The 23,073-nt window shown below is 36.4% G+C and overlaps 1 protein-coding gene and 1 pseudogene across 1 annotated transcript in view; both read right to left on the bottom strand.

Moving 5' to 3' along the window:
• DNER (delta/notch like EGF repeat containing) overlaps positions 1–23,073 on the bottom strand; it is a 321,739-nt gene that overhangs the window by 15,633 nt on the left and 283,033 nt on the right. Inside the window, exons 10-11 of the mRNA XM_074298485.1 lie at positions 20,419–20,532; positions 7,706–7,837 (exon numbers count right to left, since the gene is read on the bottom strand). Coding sequence (XP_074154586.1) covers positions 7,706–7,837; positions 20,419–20,532 — 246 coding nt within the window. The remainder of the gene's footprint in view (positions 1–7,705; positions 7,838–20,418; positions 20,533–23,073) is intronic.
• Positions 275–920, bottom strand: LOC141560407 (myosin light polypeptide 6-like; annotated as a pseudogene).

Raw genomic sequence — 23,073 nt, 5'->3', positions numbered from 1 at the left:
GCTTAAAATCCAATTCAACAAGAAAATATTTTAAGGTTCTTTTCCACACTAGAATTCTTCCATTTTTTAAGAACAGAGGCTTTTCAAGGTCATTTGCTCCTTAAATTGCATCATAGCATCATTGTGCTAATTTTAGGATCAATCTGCTATGTTTTATCTCTATGATAACATTCTACTCGCTCATGGCTATTTTTTTTTCAGGAGCACATAGCAAATTTATTTGGTGAAAGCAGAGAGCAAAAGGACTAAAGATGACCTTTAAAGCAAAAGGTAGGGGTTGGAAGGAAGGATTTGGGGAACCCTGAATATGTAGTTAGTTGTTTCAGGGACAAAAGGATGATTTTTATATTGAGAAAGTTAGGTGGATCTTTGTGAAAGGGGAAGTTGCTCTTAGCCATTCAGTACCAACCAAACTAACTCTTCATAGTTGATTATTGTTCTCAGACCTGGCCACCAACACTTCTACTTCTTCTGTCATCTTCTCACCCAACATGATGAGGACATGTTGGATTCCAGTCTCCATGACTGCACCATTCCCTTCTTTATTAAGCACCTGAAGCTTTTCTACACAGTCCTCATATGTACCCTGGTCCTTATTCTTTGCTATAGTTTGTAGCATTGGCAGAAAGTGTTTAAAGTCCAGCATCTTCACATTCATTTCATCACTCCTGGGACCTTGAGCACCTCAGCATTGGTAGGGTTCTAGTCCAGGGCTCGCACCATGTCCCCATGCTGGTTGTATAAAATCTTTTCATCCCGTTCCATCAAACAACTGGAAGGTCTCCTTGAACTCTGCCATCTGATCTTCCACAAAGTCACACATATTGGCTGTGCAGCCCAGTGCTCCTGCTGCCCCTCATGGTTATATTAAATACCCCTTTACTCAATAATCATGAGAATTCCTTCCTCTTTATTCTCATCATTACCACTCTAATGCATGACTTTATTGCCTCTTACCTAGACAATAGTAACAACCTCCTAATTGGTCTCCCTAATTCCAGTCTCTTCCCTTCTAGCCCCCGGCTGCCATATTTCTTTTTTGAATTCATGGTTGATTACGTCACACACTCAAAAATTTACAATGGCTACCCTCTGCCTCCATAATGAAGTCTATATATGTTTTTTATATGCCTTTGTAGAGATTGAAAGTCCACAGTTTTGCGAAATTATTCATCTCTTCACTTTTTCTTTAAAAATATTTATTATGTGGGGTGACTTTTTGAAGAGGAGAGAAGAAGGGATACAGGAAGAAATTTTCCCAATATAGCACTAAAAATTCATTTTTTAAAAAAAAGTCACACAAGATTCTCCATGAGGTCCTAAACTGTTCCACAAAACATAGCTTCTTTGAGTAAGTCAATGAGTTATAAACAACTTCCATTGTTGGAAAAATCTTCCTTGCAGTGAATGTTGAAAATTATCCTTGCATATGTTTTGAAAATAAAAAGCTTTAATTAAAAAAAGAAAAATTATCCTTGTATTAAACATGTCTTTGCTTTACATCATCCATCATTGTGCAGTTCTTAGATCAAGAAAGACTTAAATATGAAACCTGCCTCCACTATCTCCACTCTGGGCAAGTCACTTAATTTCTCTATGCTTCAATTTACTCATCTGTAAATGAGGATAATAACAGATAATAACAGCACTTTTGCACAGAGGTTGTACATGAATTAATATAAGAAAAGTGCTCTGCAAATATTCACATACTCCACAGAAGCTAGTTATTTTCCTTCCATCAGTGAATATGGTAGCCATCTGGTCAATGTTCCTCAAATAAAGGGACATTTTTTGTCCTAACCTGTGACATCACTGGTGGGGGAAACTTCTAATGCATAAACGTCTATACTGATGCATCTGTGATGGTTAGTATTAGGGAACTGTGTAAAGAATAGATGACAAAAGCAGAACTGAAATCCAGGTCTTCCCAAACCTAAATCTAACCATCTCCCAGCTATTTACCATCATGCTTCTCTATATATTTTAGCTATTTCCAAATGTTTAAGAATTGTCACTTCTCAGTTTCTGCTTCTCTGAGTTTAATAATTGGAGTTCCCATGGCCATTAGTCAGAGATTTTAATTCTCATTTCTTTGTCTTTATTACCATTTTGAAATTTTACATGCACTACTATAGAGTCTGAAACAGGAACTTAAATCACCTAGTAAATAGCTAGTAAAGTACCAAGTAAAAGTACCTAAAGTAAATTACCCAGTAAGTAGCTAGTAAATAATAAAATGGTGAAGAGAATAAAAAAAGATATTACTCTGGGCCTCAGTTTCTTTCTTTACAAAAAAGAAGGTATTGGACAAATTATACACTGTCCCATTAACTCTAACTTTCTGATTGCCTTTAAATATGTTTTCCATGATTCATGGCATTATGCCAATTTATTTTAAGAATTAAATAATATCTTTGGTGACTATTGGTCATTTTTTGGATCATTATGACATCTCATACTTTTTCTGTGCTATTTTTACTGAGAAAATCAATCTCTATTTTATGAACTTGGAGTCTTTTTTCTCTCAAATGTTCCAGCCTGTACTTCTCCTTTCTAATTCATATTCTCTTCATAATAACTAGTCACTCCTATAATTTACCAAGGTCATTTTGGTGCTAATCCCTTTTTTGGCAATTGAGGGTAAGTGACTTGTCCAGGATCACACAGCTAGTGTTAAGTGTCTGAGGCCAGATTTGAACTCAGATCCTCCTGACTCCACAATAGATGCCTTATACATGATCCCATTCTTTAAATTAAATACTGAAGCTAGGTATAATCTGAAAACAATTGTTCAGGTACATAAAGCTGCCAAAATTATCTTCCTAGAATATAGGGTTTGACTCTGTCACATTCTATTCCATTCAATCAATAAAAATGACTCTTACCTCTGGGGTCAAATATAAAAATCTTGTTTAGCTTTCAGAGTCCTTCATTTCCTGACCTTTCCAGTTTTCCAGTCTTCTTATATCTTACTCTTCTCTACATATTCTCTGATCCAATGACCCAAGATGCTCCATCTCCCAACTCTGGGCATATTCACTGGTTGTTCCCCATGGCTTGAATGATCTCTCTCCTCATCTCCACTTCTCAGTCTCCCTAGTTTTCTTCAAACCCCAATCCAAATTCTACTTTCTTCAGGAAATTTTTCCTTATCATGCTTAATTCTAGTGCTTTCCTGATATTGATTATTTCCAATTTGTGTACCTTATTTACATGTTGTCTCTCCCATTGGGCTATGAGCTCTTTGAGAGCAGGGATGGTCTTTATCCTTTCTTTGTGTCTATACCAGTTAACAAAGTGCCAGGAACATATATAAATGCCTTTCTACTTATTGTTATTATAAATTATTATAAAATTATATATATACATACATATATATAATTATAAAAAGGATTATTATAAGATAATCCTAACAAGGTTTTCTTAGGAAGTTGTTCTTTATAAAAGTACTTTCCACACCATGGAATGCTATATATCTCTTCTTAGGGTTCTTAGAAAACTAAGAAGTTTTCTTTAATGCTATATAAAATATAAGTGCTTTTTGCTAAAGATTAATTCCTTGTGATACAAAAGTGTTTTCAAAGACTGGTGCTTATGAAAGATAAACTCTAGTTGATTCTTCAAAATGAGCATAATGTTCCTTTGCAAAGTGGGAACTGAGAAATAGAAATAGACAAAATGTAGGAGCTTTGGTCCTAGGCTACTTTCAATTGCATAAGAATGACAGAGTTTCCTGATGGAAGGAACTTGACCTTGGATGAAGTGAAGCATACCCACAGCATACTATGATCAGAAAAGTTTTGGACAACGACATGGAGAGAAAAAATGAAGTAGAGATATTGAGACTTGTGAGAGTAAGCAGAGAGGAATGGAGCCAGTGGATGTGATAGAATCCTAACAAACCAGGATTGAAATGTTGAGGCAAAATGGCGATCAACACAGAGTCTGTGGTTGTGTAACAATGAGAGGCTCTGTGGTAACCCACAACACAAAACTCATCCCTGATTTCTGCAAAGAGAGTAGTAGCCTTGCTCTCCCTATTAGTGTTAAAGGCACTAGTGTTCAGAAGTTTTATACCTAAGTTTTACCTTAATTCTTAAGCTACTAAACTATGGTTAATGCTTGAATGCAATGTTAAGATGCGGTAAATTAGGAATATCTGGAAAAGAAGGTTATTTAAACTCCTATTTCACCCCCAACAAGTGGTTGGGGGCTCAGATTATAAAAGAAAGAGATAATTTATTGATTTATTTTAACAATTTCTCAGAGCAGAAAGAATATTTTCACCAAAGGGTATCACTAGGAATAAAATGAGCCAGTAATAACAGCGGGAGGTGGGTAAGAGAAGTAAACATCCATAATCCCTTGGCCCTAATGCTAGGTTTAAAAAATATATTTTGCCCTTAGAAGGGCATGGAGAAGAAGTAAAGGAATTGGGAGAAAAAAAACATGCCTGAAAAGAAGAGTGAATTATGGAAAATTTCTGCCCACATAAATGACAAGTGAAGTAAAGTGATTGAAAGTCCTGCCAGCTAATCTGCCCTACTGCCCCTAGAAAAGTTACATTTTGTATGTTATCATAAAATATAAATTACCAAATTCTAATTTTTTTTTGCTGAGGCAATTGGGATTAAGTGACTTGCCCAGGATCACACATCTAGGAAGTGTTAAGTATATGAGGCCAGATTTGAACTCAGGTCCTCCTAACAGGGCTGGTGTTCTATCCACTACACCACTTAGCTTCCCCTAAATTCTAAATTCTTTAAAGAATTCTTCTGTTGTATTCCCCCACCCCAAGTACATGGCTTGGAACACAATAGGCATTCCATAAACTTTTAAATGAAAAGGCATTAAACACTTACTATGTGCCAAGAAAAGTGAAGGGAGCAAAAAAAAACAAACCCAGTTCAGTTCTAAAGGAATTTACATTCTAATGGGGAAGAAATGAATATTAGGGAGAGGACATAGGGAAGTGGTTTTTTGTTTAGAGAAGCTACAAGGATAGAGAAGCTACAATTGAGCAGCTATATAACTCACTCTTTTGACATAGTCACTGGTCCTAGAGGAAGAAGTAGAAAGTGAGTGGGGAAGAGAATGACTGAGCCTTCTAAGAGGAGGGATAAAGCAACAGGGGGAAATAGTCAACAAACAATAGCATGATGGGCGCATGACCAACAAAAGGCAGCACAGTGAGAAGATGTCTGACCAAAAGCAGCATGGTGATTGGGTCAAGCTAAAAATAATGATAGCTTTCCATTCAGAAGAGTCTAGGCTAGTGAAGGAGTGTTAAAAGATTTAAGAATTGTGTCATTTTATAGCTACAATTCCTTTTTGTCACTTTTTAATATATATTTCAGGGATCAATTTATCCCTTGATTCAATTTACAAAATGAAGTGTTTACTATACTCTCCATACAAGGACCAGATTGTATTTGGTTGGTCTCCCCTACATGATGGTAGATTCTCTTTTTTTATGTAAATATATTTATACAATTATCTTGCTGCATAAGAAAAAATCAGATCAAAAAGGAAAGAAAATGAGTAAGACAACAAAATGCAAGCAAACAACATCAAAAAGAGTAAGAATGCTGTGGTGTGATCCACATTCAGTTTCCATAGTCCTCTCTCTGAGGGTGGATGACTTTTCATCATAAAATCATTGGAACTGGCCTCAATCATCTCATTGTTGGAAAGAATCACATCCATTAAAATTGATTATCATATAATCTTGTGATTACCATGCACAATGATTTCCTGGTTCTGCTCATTTCATTTAATATCAATTCATGTAAGTCTCTCCAGGTCTCTCTGAAATTATCCTGATGGTCACTTTTTATAGAACAATAATATTCCATAACATTCATATACCATAATTTATTCAGCCATTCTTCAACTGATGGGCATCCACACAGTTTCCAGTTCCCTGCACTACAAAAAAGGGCTGCCACAAACATTTTTGCACATGTGGGTCCCTTTCCCTCCTTTAAGAAATCTTTGGGATATAAGCCCAGTAGAAACACTGAGGGATCAAAGAGTAGGCACAGTCTGATAACTTTTTGAGCATGGTTCCAAATTGCTCTCCAGAATGGCTGGATCCATTCACAATTCCACCAACAATGTATTAGTGTCCCAGTCTTCCCACATCCCCTCCAACATTCATCATTATCTTTTTCTGTCATCTTAGCCAATCTTAGAAGTGTATAGTAGTATCTTAGAATTGTCTTAATTTGCATTTCTTTAGTCAATAGTGATCTAGAGCACCTTTTCATATGACTGGAAAACGTTTCAATTTCTTCATCTGAAAATTGTTCATATCCTTTGACCATTTATCAGTTGGAGAATGACTTGAATTCTTATAAATTTGAGTCAATTCTTTATAGATTTTAGAAATGAGGCCTTTATCAGAACTCTTAAATGTAAAAATGTTTTCCCAATTTATTGCTTCCCTTCTAATTTTGTCTGCATTAGTTTTGTTTGCAGAAAAACTTTTTAATTTAATATAATCAAAATCATCTATTTGGTGTTCAATTACGAGTTCCAGTTCTTCTTTGGTCACAAATTTCTTCCTTTTCCACAGATCTGAGAAGTAAATGATCCCATGTTCTTCTAATTTACTTATAATATCACTTTTTATGTCTAAATCATTAACCCATTTTGACCTTATCTTAGTATATGGTGTTAGGTGTGGATCAATGCCTAGTTTCTGTCATACTGGTTTTCAATTTTCCTAGTAGTTTTTTTCAAATAGTGAGTTCTTATCCCAAAAGTTGGTGTCTTTGTGTTTGTCAAACACTAAATTGCTATAGTTATTGACTATTTTGTCCTGTGAACCTAACCTATTCCACTGATTGACTACTCTATTTCTTATCCAGTAACAAATGATTTTGTTGACCTCTGTATAGCTATAATTTCTAACTAAATAGCCACAAGTATTGAGAAAATATTGAAATATCTGTAGTTATCACAATGACTTCTACAGGTATGGATTACTCTTGATACAATATTATTTCTTGTTCAAATTTTCCCAAAATTCCTCTCTCTATTCAACACAACCGAAATCTTTTTCCCTCAGTCTTTTAAAACCTAAGAGGATCCAGAGCATCACGTGGGTTATCTATCTGCCATCTTTCATTTGGGGCCCGTCATAGACCCAATTCTATCTAAGTCATATGGTCCCTGAAAAGTAGCATTTTTATGCTGCTTGGACAGCACAAATAGCCACTGGTGTCACCCTGAATATGTTCATGCCCATCTCTATCCATTGCCATTGAAATTACTTATAAATTTTTTTCCTGACACTGAAGTCCCAAAATATACAAACATGTAGCATCTTTAGGAGAATGTAATCCTTTAGAGATTTGAGCTTTAACTCCATTTTCAAATGAAATGAAGGTTGTTGTTTGTTCTTTATTATAAAAGAGGACCATGACATCAGGGAGGTGATGCCATGATATGCAAGTGAATTGGATTTAAGTAAGGGAGGGCTGAGCAAGATCGCCAGCTTCACTTTCTCCTCCAGAGCCATCTGATTCGGTAGCAAGATAAAGATCAAGATGGCCAAAGATGGCCTTAGAAATTTTATTCTAAAGACATGGAAGGGCTGGATTTTAGTATAGGTAAGACTATATAGCAATGTTCTCCTTTTTATACTTTGTCTTATAAATTCAGGATTTGATCATAGGAAACAAGATGCAAAAATACTTACGGACTTCACAGTTTGGTCCAATCCAGTTATGGGGACAATGGCAGATGTAACCATTGGTCTGGTCTATGCAGGTCCCAGAATGATGGCAGGGGTTACTCTCACACTCATTTATTTCAGTCTCACAGTCTTCACCTAAGGAAAATAAAAGCATTTCACAAATCACAGCTGCAACATCAAATCCCTTGTTTTAGCTTATCGATAATTGCTTTTTATGCCTGGCAAAGGCATGGGCAGGTAAGATTTATAGCCCCTTTTATTCTGGCTGCAATTTTTCCTTCAAGGCACAAAGTACTCAGGCCTATGTATGGCAACTCCCTGGTTCAAAACAACAAATACGCTCCTAAACTAAAATCCTTTACACAAGTCATTCCTTGTCTCTTAGAATCTAAGTTTCCTTCATGGCTCACACAGTCAAATAAGTGTGCAGCATTGGTTCTGGAGCCAGGAAAAAACTAATCTTCTTGAGTTTAAATCTTTCCTCAGACACTTACTAGCTGGTGACCCTGGGCAAATCATTGAACTCTGTTTGCCTCAGTTTCCTTCTTTGTAAAATAAGCTGAAGAAGAAAATGGTTTGCCATTCCAATATCTTTGCCAAGAAAACCCCAAATTGGATCAGAAAGTTGGACATGACTGAAAAATAACTGAAAAACACATTATATCTCACCACCATTCCTCTATCTTACCCCAAGCAGAAGAGAATCTACACTAAAAGTATCAAACTCATGTTTACAAGCTTGTAACATTCACTAGAGTAAAATGTAATTGGTAAATATTCAACAAAATAAATAAAAATACAATACAACATGGTTTTCTAATTCAATAGGCAGCCCAAGTACCCATTTCTATTTGAGTATGACACTATTATCATATACTCTGAGATTATCTTTGTATCTTCCAGCTCCTGGTACAGTAAGTAGCCCATACACAGTAAGCACTTAGTAAATGCTTGTTGAATTGACTATTTCTTAAGGAACCGTGACTGACAGCTACTATTACCATTGCTATCGTTACTACTACTCCTTCTCCTGCTAACAGTTAGCTTATGTAGTCCTTTAAGGTTTACAAAATGATTTACATTGTTATCTTATTTGATTCTTACAACTACCCTAGGAGGTAGATGCCATTTTTAATCCCATTTTAGAGATGAGAAAATGAGGGAGAATTCAAGTGACTTATCCAGGGTCATTTAGCCATGGGGTATCTTAAGGGAAGATTTGACTCAGGTCTTCCTGACTCAGTTCTGCACTTTATCCACTATTCATTTTGTGTAATGCACTCTTTAAAAGCTAATTAAAAGCAAATGGGTAAATAATCTCCCAACGAGTAAGTAATCTACTCTGAGAGATTATTTGCTCTATATGACCAGAGATTTTCCAGACTTCTAAGGCTTTTCTGGGCTGAAGACATGCTTGGCTGGTTAGTTTTGGATCTGAACAAATTCTATGCCCCATTCTATATATTTTGATCTGCTCCTTAGAAATTCGGGTATCATGCTGGTAGATGATGACTTTATTTTTTAATATTCTTATTTATTTTGCTAAATATTTCACAATTAAATTTTTTAAATTAATATTCATTTAAAAAATTAGTTCCAAATTCTACCTCTCATTCCTACCCATCCTTAAAAAGGCAAGCAACTTAAGTAATGACTTGAAGCCTTCAGTTTATACAGAAATTAATAATCTCCACAAGATTAGCTCTGAATCAGCATTGATGGATGCTTTTCTATCAACTATTTGTTTATCTTGAATTGCTAAAGCTACCACATGTTGCTTCTATCTTCTTCTGCAAGAGAAATTACACCATTCCAAAGATCATGGCATCATAGCCATTCCATTTCACAGTCTTTTCAGTGCTTAGCTTTCCCCTCAATTATTTTTAAAGTGCAATTGGTTGTAATCACCCTAACAGCATCTGAGCTGGACACGGTTGATTATAATTCAGTGCTGTCTAAATGAATTTGCTATTTGTAACAAATATAGTCATTTATGTCAATAGAGAAGATATCCAATTGATTTCCTCTCACTAACCAATTTCTAAGATTGTATTAATGTGGGGAAATCACTCTCAGGAAGAAAGGACAACCATTGGACAGTTAGAAATAGTGAGACATGGTAGAACACATATGAGACTGTGACCCCTTAATGAGTTGAGAAGCAAAAGATCTTGACAGATATCTAGATCAGCAACCTTCTCTCTTTCTCAGAAAGCCAGTTTGGAATGGGGAAGTGTCACTCAGATTTTCTTTTTGGGGCTACCAATAGAAATTTTGTGAACTCTTAAAAAATGAAAGTCCGCCAGCTCTGTAACAGCTTTCCCCTTAGCTCCTATTTCTGCAACCAGTGAAAAATGCAATAGGCCATTAACTGTTCCCTTGCAGCCCAAGATAAATAGCAGTGCCATAAACCACATTGCCCTAGATCCTGGGCAGTTCCAGAGCCATAGCCATCTGTCCCACTCCCATCTTCCTGTGGAATACAGGAATATACTCTAATCTGCCACTTTTCTGTAGAACTACACTCTAAGAACATGGCTTTGGGGAAATGTATGATCTTCCATCTGCCTTAGTTTCCTTATCTGTAAAAGGAGAAGGTCAGATTTTTTTATTGGGAACTTCCCTTCCAGATCTAGCTTCACAATCCAGAGGATCCAAGTGAATATACAGTGCTCGTGCTCAAGAGGAGCAATTTTGATAAAAATCATGATAAAAACTTCTCAAACAAAAAGTTCCCTTAAGTTCCAGGACCACACTTGATTTTGTCATTGACTCAAGAACTACACTTTGAAAGACTTCAGAAGTCCAATCAATGCAGTGAACTGAGGACAGAGTATGCTAAACATCATCAATAAACATTGATTAACTACCTACTGTGTTCCAGGTATTGTGCTAACAACAGTGCTTACCTCCTGACAGAGGTGACAGACTCAAGATGAAGAATAAGACATAGCTTTGGCATGGTCACTAGGGGATTTTGTTTTACTTGTCTATGGATATTTCACACAAGTGTTTGGTTATTCTTTATTTTTAGTGATGGGGTGGTGGTGAGAGGGAGAGAAACAAATATTTGTTAATTAAAAATAAATTTTAAATCAATTAGCCTTCTAATTGCTCTCCTTTCTTTGTACCAATTTAATCAATTCTCCACACAACCACTGAAATGGTTTTCCTAAAGTTATTTTGCAAAATTATTTTCCCTTTGTCACTCAATAAACTTCAATGGCTCCCTATTGCTTTTATGAGGAAGAATGATATCCTCTTTTTAATCTTTAAAGCTTTTTATGACCTAGCCCTACACTATCTTTTCATGCCTGGAATACAACTCTCCTTCTCATCTTTTAGACTATGTCCAAAGCACATATTAAATGAGACTTTCTCCATGCAGCCTTTTCTGATCCACTCCCTCATCCTCCCCTCTGCCATTACTTTATACTTATTTTGTGCATACTTCCATCTGGCCTCGGTTTTATTCTCCCTATTCTTGTCCCCTCAGCAGAATGTAAGCTTCTAGAAGGCAGGAGCTGCTTCTTTTTTTGTCTCCATGACCTCAGAATCTATGCAGCAGCTAAATGGCTCAATGGATAGAGTGTGGGCCTGGGAATCAGGGGGACCTGAGTTCAAATCTAACCTTCGACACTAGTTATATGAGCCTGGGCAAGTCACTTAACTCTATTTAATTCAGTTTCCTCATCTGTAAAATGATCTGGAGAAGGAAATAGAAAACCACCCCAGTTTCTTTACCAAGAAAATCCCAAATGGGGTTATAAAGAGTCAGTCACAAATAAACAACAAGAACTGCAGAGCCCAGAAGGTGCCTGGCCCATGGAACTTAGATGTTGTTTAACATTACCGGAATCCTTTCTCTCTATATTTGATTTCAGTATCAAAAAACAAAAGATCATTTTAGTCCAACTCATTCATTTTACAAAGGAGGTCAGTCACAAACACTTAGAGGTACACAATAATTCTAATGAGCCCCCAGAACAGAATCTGGATAGAATTTTGGAGGGTTTTTCTCCAAACAGATACTCTGCTGCATCTTCCCTCATCATTTCCAAACCATTCCAGCCATTTCCAGATCATCATTTCCAGTCATTTTTAGAACTTGCCAGCTACTTTTAGACCTTCTCAGCCTTTTCTAGGCCTTCCCAGTCATTTTCACATCTTGCCTTCTCTTCCTCCACTCTAATCATCTTTCTTGGGATACTCCCATTAGAAACACCTTGACTCTTCCCTGGATCCCTGGGCTATCAGAGGTAAAGTTTTGATTTTAATTGCCTGAAACCAGATTTCTATATCACTTTCTGGCCATGTCATTTTATGCGTCGCCCTTTCTAGTTCTCCTTCATAGCTTGTCTTGTCCCCTCAAAATGTAATGTTCTTACGAGTGGAACCTATGCTTGTGAATTCGTATCCTCAATGCCTGGTATGTAGTAAGTATCCAAATAATAATCTATTATTCTTTCATTTTTCTATAGATTCAATCATAGACAGCATAGAGACTCTTTCACAACCAATTAGTCCTATTCTATACATGAAACTATTATGGATCAAAAAAAAAAAAAAAAGAAATTACTTTTCTAAAGTCATACATAGCAGAAGATGGTAGAGCTAGGATCACAACCTGGGTTTTCTGGATCTTCTCCTGGTGTTTTTGCTTTGGAATATACTGCCTCTTAAAGAACTGCTCTCCCGAGAAGGGTGCCTTCCATCGCCAAGTTTGTATAGCTCTCTGAAAATCAACCCAATTGATTCAGGCCCCACAGGAACTATTCAGGTAGCACAAAGCACCCAGGACCCACTTTGGATCTCACCTCAAACCTATAACTGGTGTCAGAAATCCTATAGACTGTTATTATCTTGGAGAGGTATACCAAACCTTTTCAGGAATCTTTCACCTCAACTGGATAGAAAGGGGAGAAGGAGGACACACAGAGAGAGGGAGAGAGAAGGAGAGGGGGAGAGAGATAGAGGGGGGGAGGTAAAGGGAGGGAGGGAGAGAGAGAGAGAGAGAGAGAGAGAGAGAGAGAGAGAGAGAGAGAGAGAGACAGACAGAGAGAGAGAGAGAGACAGAGAGACAGAGACAGAGAGAGAGACAGAGAGAGACAGACAGACAGGGTCTAAGGGTTCTATATCCTCTTCTCCATCTCTTACAATCTCTTTTTCCTTCACATCTCAGCATCAGTCATTTAAATTACTTAAAATTTACTTAAAATGCTTTCCTAATCTCCATCAAACTACTAACACATTTCTCCCCCAAATTACTTTGTATCCATTTTGTACATAGTTTTATGTTTGCACATTGTCTTTCCTTAGCTAGATTGTAAACTCTTCAAAGGAAAAGATAGTTCTATTCCTATTTTGGTACAGCAATAATTTCTGGCGTACAGCAGGTGCTTAAAGAATGCTTCTTAGTTAATTGATTTAGAAGTGCTATTTTGCACTCCTCTCAGAATGCTACATTTTAAAGAAATCATTCTTTTATATGTATTTTCAGAGTGATGTTTTTCCCATCTGATAAGTGTACCTTTTTTTAAAAAATGGATGATTTTTTTTCCCTCCCTTCTCCTATCTTTGATTGCTTGAGGGCTCTTTTTTGCATCTCTAGTTCTCACATAGCATTCAATGCCCCCACGATATCTTTTTATTTGCCGATTTCATTATTGTCTCATCTAGTTCTAGGGAACACTCACATGGTGCTTATGCCAACAGCTGTTCAAACTCCGTTCATGCTCTTGTACTTTATTCCTCCACTATCTCAGGGGAAGCTTGTCAAAACAGACTCACAGAATCCTTGCAAAGCAATCACAAAAGAGCAGAAAGAACCTCTGAGGTCAGTGTGCCCAACCCCCTCCTCCAAGCATGCAAGTCTCCTGACAAATAGCCATCTGAAAAGTTCCTGTCATTGAGACAACCACAGTAGAATAAACTTTTTAATTGGTTGCAGAGCTAGATAATAACAAAGTTAAAGCCACAACTTGTGTAAGCCTCAAGACCTCCCTGAGTCATATTAGCTCTCCTGTCTCTCTGCCAGATCAATTAAAAAAAAAGAAAAAATGTTAAAACATAAAACTTATTAAATTCTATGAATAAAATGAGAGCAACAAAAACAAGACATGGCAGAATGGACCTTGGCCAGAAAACAAACAAAATAGTTACATAAATGGATTTACTACCTACCACCATTTGTTTCCCATAATCCCATTATGGTGCAGTAGAAAGAGAAGTGGGCTTGGAGTTGGGAAAGGCATGGGGATGGATCCTGCCTATGCTGGGCTTCATATCCCTGAGCTTTGGTTTTCTCATTTGTAAAAAGGGTTTAATCAAGGGATATCACCTTGCTGACAAAGGTCTGTATAGTCAAAGTTATGGTTTTCCCAGCAGCAATGTATGACCATGAGAGTTGCACTCCAAGGAAAGCTGAGTGCTGTACAATCAATGCTTTTGAATTGAAATACTGAAGATTTTTGAGTCCCTTGAACAGCAAGGAGATCAAATTAGTCAATACTTAAAGAAATTCATTGGACAGTCAAAAAACTAAAGCTAAAGCTTAAATACTTTGGCCACATAATAAGATGAGACTCCTTGGAAAAGGCTAATGTTGGGGAAAATTGAAAGCAAAAGGAAAAGGAACAGCAGAGAATAAGATGGATAGATAGTGTCATGGAAGTAATGAACATGAACTTGGATGGACTTCAAAAAATAGTGGGGAATAGAAAGGCCTAGAAAGCTAAGCTCCAATAGAGTTGAACATGACTGAACAACAACATTACTACTAATGGTACCTATTTCACAGAGTTTTTTTTAAAGAGTTAGCATGTGCACATACATGATCAAAAAGGATTTTATGATTTCTCATGAAACTCCCAGGGTGAGAGCTTTCTCCGCCAACACAAATTGCAACCCATCTATTATTTAGTAAATAAATCCTAAAGAACTGCCTAAGGCATATGGGGAAAAGGATCTGTCCAGGGTCCCGAAGCATAAGTGTTAGTGGTAGCATTTGAACCCAGATCATATTGGTTTCAAGCTCAACACCCTATCTACAATGAAATATATGTTAACATGTATATCTATATAATATATACATATACACAAGTATATACAGGAACACATACACATATATATGTGTGTGTCTATCTGTATCATATGTATGCCTTACATGTTTAAACATATACATCAATACATATATATATACACACACATGTGTGTGTGTGTATACGAAACACTTAAAGTCTTAGACCAGCTTTATTAATTTCTTTTGTTTCTGACAGATCTATGATTTCATCTATGAAAGAAACACTGATTTATCATGAGGTCAAATGATTTATCCAGTGACACACAATCAGTACCCACTAGAGGCAGAGTTTTATCATGGGTCATCCTGTTTCTAAGTCCAATTCTACCCAGGGAAGTGGATACCAGCAGGATCTACTCTATGGCTGCCCTGATATAATTTTCTTACCTTACCAAAAAAAAAAAGACTGTTAATTTTATTATCTCCCAAAGAACAGATGAGTAGTGTGAATATCAGAATGAACAGGGTTCAAGAGAAAGAAGAATTCTGCAATTTGTGAGATTTTTCCTGAGCTGGAAGTGACACTCCTCTTAAAAACTTTCATGACATTTTTCTTAGAGCAAAAATGCATGTCTATAATAAATGCAGAAGAGGTCTAGCAACCCAATAAAATTCATCCAGAAATTATTAATAGCCTAGGATATGCAAAACCCCATGTACATAACTAAGGATACAAAAAGGGAAATGGATATAGTCACAGTCAGCCAGGAGTTTATAATTAAATTGAGCTTATCATTTAAAAGCTTATTGGAAACTGTGGTGCTCTGGCTATTGCATCCTTACCATTTTATCAGCTATAGGAGGAAAAGTTGGAGGACTGATCTGTGTACCTATACATCATATGTAAAAAACTAGCAAATAAGGTTCAATTCATACAGAAGAGTGCCTTGAGAAGAAGTGATGAAGTTATTTAAGCTCTGGTTGCCCCTTTTCCAGAGTAAGTCAAACAGCAATTTCATTTTATATTCCACTCACAAATGTTATTAGAGCAGCACAGTGATTTAAAAGGAATTGATTTTTCTTTTCAACATCATTATCAGAAAGGGGGCAGGGATAAAAAAAATAAAATAAAAATCTGTTACATCAAGCCAGTGAGAGCACAAAGATTGATTATGAATATAATCACTGAAGAAAGAAAATGATGAGCAATGAAGCTCCAAGAACTGTTGGAGTAAATAGTCAGGCAAGTGTGCGTGCTGGAAACAGTTCTCTAAATAGGAAGAGCATGTAGCAAAAAGCATGAATTTCTCACATTTTCAGGGGCCCACAGAAGGAAATAGATTGTTTAGTTACAATTTTTGTATGATATTCTACATCATAGCATAACAGAGCTTCAGATAAAAAGGATCCCAAGGACTATTAAGTCCAACCAATCCAATAATGACCTGAGAATCCCTTCTAAAACATAATCAACATATGATCAACCAGCCTAGACATGAAGACTACCAATGAGGGGGCATCCCATTGCACTATGAATAACTCCATGCATTAGGATGTTTTTCCTTATCCCTTAAGCCTGACTATCTACATTTTCCACATATCACTGATAGTTAAGCCCTCTGAAGCAAAGGGAAAAAAGCTCAATCCCTCTTCCATATGACATCCCTTCAAATACTTGAAGACAGCTAACCTATCTTCCCATCTCATCTCTCAAAAATCTTCTCTTCTGAACTAGAGATCATTATTGATCACAAAATAGAAGATTTTGATTATATCAAACTAAAAAGTTTCTATACAAACAATACTAATGCAAACAAGATTAGAATGGAAGTAACAAATTGGGAAAATATTTTTACAGTTAAAGATTCTGATAAAGGCCTCATTTCCAAAATATATAGAGAATTGATCCTAATTTATAAGAAATCAAGCCATTCTCCAACTGATAAATGGTCAAATGATATGAACAGACAATTCTCAGATGATGAACTTGAAACTATATCCACTCATATGAAAGAGTGTTCCAAATCACTACTGATCAGAGAAATGCAAATTAAGACAACTCTGAGATACCACTATACACCTGTCAGATTGGCTAAGATGACAGGAACAAATAATGATGAATGTTGGAGGGGATGTGAGAAAACTGGGACACTAATACATTGTTGGTGGAGTTGTGAAAGAATCCAGCCATTCTGGAGAGCAATCTGGAATTATGCCCAAAAAGTAATCAAACTGTGCATACCCTTTGATCCAGCAGTGCTATTACTGGGCTTATATCCCAAAGAAATACTGAGGAGGGGAAAGGGACCTGTATGTGCCAAAATGTTTGTGGCAGCTCTTTTTATAGTGGCTAGAAACTGGAAGATGAATGGATGTCCATCAGTTGGAGAATGGTTGGATAAATTATGGTATATGAAGGTTATGGAATATTATTGCTCTGTAAGAAATGACCAACAGGAGGAATACAGAGAGGCCTGGAGAGACTTACATCAACTGATGCTGAGTGAAATGAGCAGAACCAGAAGATCACTGTACACTTCAACAACAATACTGTATGAGGATGTATTCTGATGGAAGTGGAAATCTTCAACATAAAGAAGATCCAACTCACTTCCAGTTGATCAATGATGAACAGAAATAACAACACCCAGAGAAGGAACACTGGGAAGTGAATGTAAATTGTTAGCACTACTGTCTATCTACCCAGATCACTTATACCTTCGGAATCTAATGCTTATTGTGCAACAAGAAAATGGTATTTACACACATATATTGTATCTAGGTTATACTGTAACACATATAAAATGTATGGGATTGCCTAGGGGGAGGGAGTAGAGGGAAGGAGAGGAAAATTTGGAAAAATGAATACAAGGGATAATGTTATTTTAAAAAATTACTCATGCATATATACAGTCAAAAAAAATTATAATTATAAAATAAATAAATAAATAAATAAATCTTCTCTTCTGAGAATTAAAACTTTTTTTTAAACAATCCTTATATGGCATGATTTTAAGGTCCTTTACCATTATGGGTGCCTTGTTTTAGATGCTCTCCAACCTATCAATGTCCTTCTTAAAAGGTAACACATAGAAATGAACATAACACTACTCCAGCTGGCTAGAGTTTAACATGATCCTCACCTCCTTGGTCCTGAACACCATGCCTTCAATGCAGTTTAGGATTTTATGAACTAGAACCTAAGTAAAGAGGTATACATCAATAATGGAACAGCTGAATAAATTGTGGAATATGGATGTCATAGAATACTACCATGTGAAAAGAAATTTTAAAAGGGATGGTTTCATCACTTCATATGTGAACTGGTGTAATTGCTTGCTGACTAGTCTCTCTGCCTCAAGTCTGTTTCCTCTGTTTCTTCTCTATTCATCCTCCCTTAAACTATCAAAGTGATCTTCCTGAGGAGCAGAACTAACCATATCACTCTCTCTATTCAAAAACCTATTCAATTAAATCAGTCACTAAACACTTAGTAAGCAAACAATATGCTAATCACTGGAGATACAAGAAGAAGCAAAAAAAGATCCCTGCCCTCAGAGGTTTTACAATCTAATGAGAGAGAAACAAACAAATATTTATAAAATGAGTTATATTTGAGATAAATAGGAAATCATTAAAAGAGAGAAGACACTTGAATTAAGAGAGATTAGGGAAGGCTTCATGTAGAAGGTGACTCCTCATTATTTCTAGGATCAATTCTATATTTCTGTTTGACATTAAAGTTCTTCATAATCTATCCCCTCTTCCTTGAATTCTGTAATCTCATGACGCTGGTCCTCTTGAAGTTCTTTATACAAAATTCTCCATTTCCAGGCACCAGCATTTCACCTGGCTTGTTCCTCCATACCTGTAAAGCTCTCCCTTCCATCTCTGCCTCCTTGTTTATCTGACTTCCTTCAAGACTCAGCTAAAATCCCACTTTTTACAAGAATCCTTTCTGATCCTTTGTAATATCAACACAGGCATCAAATGAACATGTGCTGAATTCAACTGAAGTGAAATAAATCAGTAAAAGGAATATTTGCAATGTTATATGGAGAAGGTGGCAACTCTTTTCCTTGCAAAAGCATAGGGATGGTTACATTGGGAGTGGGAGGAAGAGAAAAACGTGCTAATATTCATGCTTACATACACACACTCCCTCTCCCTCTCTTTCTTCCTCTTTCCCTCCTCCTTCCTCCACCTCCCTCCTTTCCTCCCTCTGTCTTTGTGTGACTGTGTTGTGTGTGTCTCTCTGTCTCTCTTTTTCTCTCTGTCTCTCTGTCTGTCTCCTGTCAATGTGGCTCTCAGAAATCTGTAGGTTAACAAACACGCCAGCGAGATTGTCAGGACATTACTAACAGTTTTCATATATGCCTCTTGAATTGGCTCTTTTATTGGCCTCTGATTTCTTGGTAAAAGTGGGAATTTCTCTCTAAAATCCCCCAACTTGTAAATCTAATTAAGTTCCACTTTACATTCCTGGAGCAAACTCTGAAAACACAGACTCTATACTGTGTTCAAGAATCTGGTACGTTGTGCGTTTATTCAAATAACAAGAAAAAGGAATGTTGTGAGAGCCCCCCACCCGTCCTCAACCCTCTTTCCCTGCTGCTCAAAATTTGGAATAGCCAAGGCCCATTCCATACAGTCATGACTCCATGTTATTTGAACTGGGAAAGTATGAAACAGAAAACTGTTCTCCAGCTTCCCCTGTGAATTGCCTTCATCCTTAGATGTAACACCCCACCCCTCAGGTTAGGTAGAAAGCATCCTAAGATCACAGCTGAGATCTGGAAGAGAAGTTAGAAGCCATTTTATAAATCCCCAAGATCTCTAACAGGTTAAGTATGCCCATGAATATACAGCTAGTTAGTGTGAGAAGCAGAATTTGAATCCATGTCTTCCCATCACCAACACACTATGTCTACTTTACTGTTCAAGGCTTAGTGTTGCTCTGATATTTACTATCTTCACAAACTTGGATAAATCAGACTCTATTTCCCAAAACTAGAATGCTCTTTTTCTTTCTTTCCACTTATTGACTTACATCTTTTACTGAAAACCTTCCTCATCTCTTCTCAATTCTAGTGCCTTCCCTTTGTTAATCACTTCCAATTTATCCCATTTATGAATTGATCTGTACCTATTTATTCTCCACTTTTCTTGACCAAATTATGTTCCTATCCCCCTTCAGAAACAACTCTTCTCAATTCCTTCGTTTTTCTAAGTAAACATATTGGTAGAGCTAAGCAGTTCTATGGAAATCGGGACCATCCGTTGCTTTTTCCCACTTCCAATGTCATTTCCATCTAGAAATTGGTATAAATCAATTATTTGTTCAAGTTATGTCTGTACCATGCTCGGAAATTGATCCCATGAACCATACTATGCAAAAGGCATCCTGTATACAGGCCGTAATCTTGTTTCTCTAACAGACTCCTGATTCAATCAAAAAATTTATACATATATTGATGAGTATCCAAGCAACAGAAATTAACCCACAATGGTAAGATTCTAAAATAAGTAGTCAGGACATTTGCTACCCAAAGGATTTGATGATAGTCTTTTCTGTTGATGATATTTTGTCTATTATTATTTTATTATATTGTGTAAATTTATTTATTAAATTAATAAGTTTAAAATATTTTTTAAAAAATTTAATGTAAAAGCAAACAATAGGAAACTTATTTACCTGTAAACCCAGGTAAGCAGATACAGGTGCCATTCAGACTTTCACTGTCACAGGTCCCACCATTCAGGCAACTGATGTTAGCACAGGGATCTTTGTACAATTCACAATGTGTTCCTGAGAACAAAAACAAGAAACAGTGTCACTCATGGAAGGATAGGGCTGCCTAAGGTGTGGTGCGCTAAAATCTATATCATCTAAGAAAGTGAAAATCTTCAGCAGGTTGGATGCTGGCAATGGATGGACGAACTGCAGCTGGTCTTGTATCTCATGTCCTGCTGGCTATCCTGCTAAGAGACAAGGACAAAGAGAGCAGAGTCCGACCACAGTATATACCCTTCCCAGGTATAAAAACCTGGGAAACAATAGAATTCAGAAGATAACAGATATATGAGTAAATTTACCAGCCAATCATACTTCCTTTTACAACCTCAGTTCTCCAAGAGCTTTAAAAGTAAGACTGATTCACCCTTTCTCCCCAGCAAACCAAACAAATTATACAAATTATAATGGAAATCAAAGGATGCTAAATTATTGGATTTAGAGCTGGAAGAGACTATAGAGGCTATATATAGTCCAACTCATCACCTTTTCCAGATGAGGAAACTGAGGTCCAGATGCTAGTACTTGGTCAGCTGTTAGCTCATAATGACCATAACCAAAATTAGGACGAATTTTGAAAAGAACCAGAAAGCTCAGCAAACACTGAGCAAACCAATGAAGAATTCCTCTCTCAACATGCATTCCATGGTTAAAGCTCCTGTTGAAAGCATATTACAGCTGTTAGGAATGTCCATGGCAAAAGATACATCAGGGATCTCAATCTCAAAGCAATATTAACAGCATAGATTTCTTTGGTGCTTTTCTAAGGGCTTCTCCACCTCTAATCCCCCAAAAAAGGCTTATTAAAGCTGGTACTAAGAATTTTTGTCCCAATTTCAGAGATACAGAACCTGAGGTCAAGTGATTTTCTGAAGGTCACCAATTAGAGAACAAATGATCTGGGGTTTAAAGCCAAGGCTCCTGACCCCAGGTGTCTAAGATTCTTTCCACTATACTCTATCCCTTCAAATAGAATCATAGAATCGCATATCTAGAATTGGAAGAGACCTTAAAGGTCATATAATCTAATTCCTTCAGATAAAGAATCTGAGAGCTAGAGTAATTAAATGACCTGCCCAATTATACAGGAAGCAAAAGACAAGACATAAATTTAAACCGTGCTCACAACTCCAAATTCAATCTTTTTCCTAATCATACCATATGCCCTATATCAAGGGAATTTGTCATGTCATTAAAAAAACAGGGTCTATAGTGGCTAAAAAATTATAGATATGCATGGAATGGGAATATTATTATATCATAAAAAATGAACAAATAGCCAGCATCAACAGACCAGAATGTAATGAACAGAACTATGGGAACAATTTCTATAATGATATCATAAAAATAATTTGAAAAGATTTTAGGATTGGGATTAATGTAGTGCTAAAATATAAGTGCAGATGTCTCCAGATGAAACATGCTTCCTTACCTCTTCCTGCTAGAGAGGTGATGATTTTAAAATGCAGAATGAGATATACCACACGGTTTATGTGGAAACTGACTTCACTGGATTATATAGATTTGTTATGATGGTTTTGATTCTCTGTATGTGTGTTTATGAATGTTTTATTTGCTGGAAATGCTCAACTGGGGGCAGCAGCAGCGGGAATGAAACAATAACAAAGGTTTGCAAAAATGAATCCACAAATAAGTTTATTTCTTTTTTTAAAAAAATCAAGCCCTATATAAAGAAGTGATGATATCTTTGAAGTGTTTTGTTCTTTTAAATCCTGAAACTCTATCAGAAAAAAATGTATAAAAGTAACCTTTTACTCTAAAATGAAAACTAATTATGCGGCAAAACAGACAAGAGCGGAGAAAAATTCATTCATCGAGCCCTTCCCATGACCCTAAGGAAATGAACAAAAATGAGAAATTGTATTTTTAATGCTACATTCACTTTTGCTCTTCTCATATCATTGCTTAAGTTCTATTGTGTAAGCTATCGCCACTCCCTATGATTCACTATTTAGTCATTGAAATTATCCTTGTTTTTGTTCATTTTTATTGCCCTTAGCAATGCAGATAAAAAGGGAAGAAAGCTATGGGAAGAAATAAAAACCCTATCTCTATGTATTATATATTTATGTGGTGCCTAGCAAGCATTTCAGGGCAAAGTTATTTTTTTAATCCCTCTTTGTCCCATATTCTCAAATCCAATTCATCATCATATCCTGCCAAATTTCTCACAGGGTTTCTCAGATTGTGGCCTCCCTCATCCCTTTTGCAGCCCCACCCAAATCCTTGGCCTCCAGAGTCTCATTCTTGGATCACTTCAGCCACTTCCGAGTTGCTCTTTCAAGTTTCCACTTACAAGGGACACCTAGATTTCATTCATTCTTACAAAATACTGAATATTCATTTACATCAAAGATAAAATTAAGGAAATAATTAACATGTAAAAATTGCTTGCCTTTAAAAAATACTTTAATCTTTCTCGCCTCAGAATTTTCACTGAGCCTCCAATGTAAATGACTAGATTTAAAATGAACCTTTGCTTCATTTTGCTCATCAAGTATTTAGGGCCAAAAGAATCCCAAGCCTTAGGCTGTT

This window comes from Sminthopsis crassicaudata, chromosome 3 (assembly GCF_048593235.1).
Source record: "Sminthopsis crassicaudata isolate SCR6 chromosome 3, ASM4859323v1, whole genome shotgun sequence".
NCBI lineage: Eukaryota > Metazoa > Chordata > Mammalia > Dasyuromorphia > Dasyuridae > Sminthopsis > Sminthopsis crassicaudata.
The sequence above is the reverse complement of the archived record's forward strand: the minus strand, read 5'-3'. Positions and strand labels throughout refer to the sequence as shown.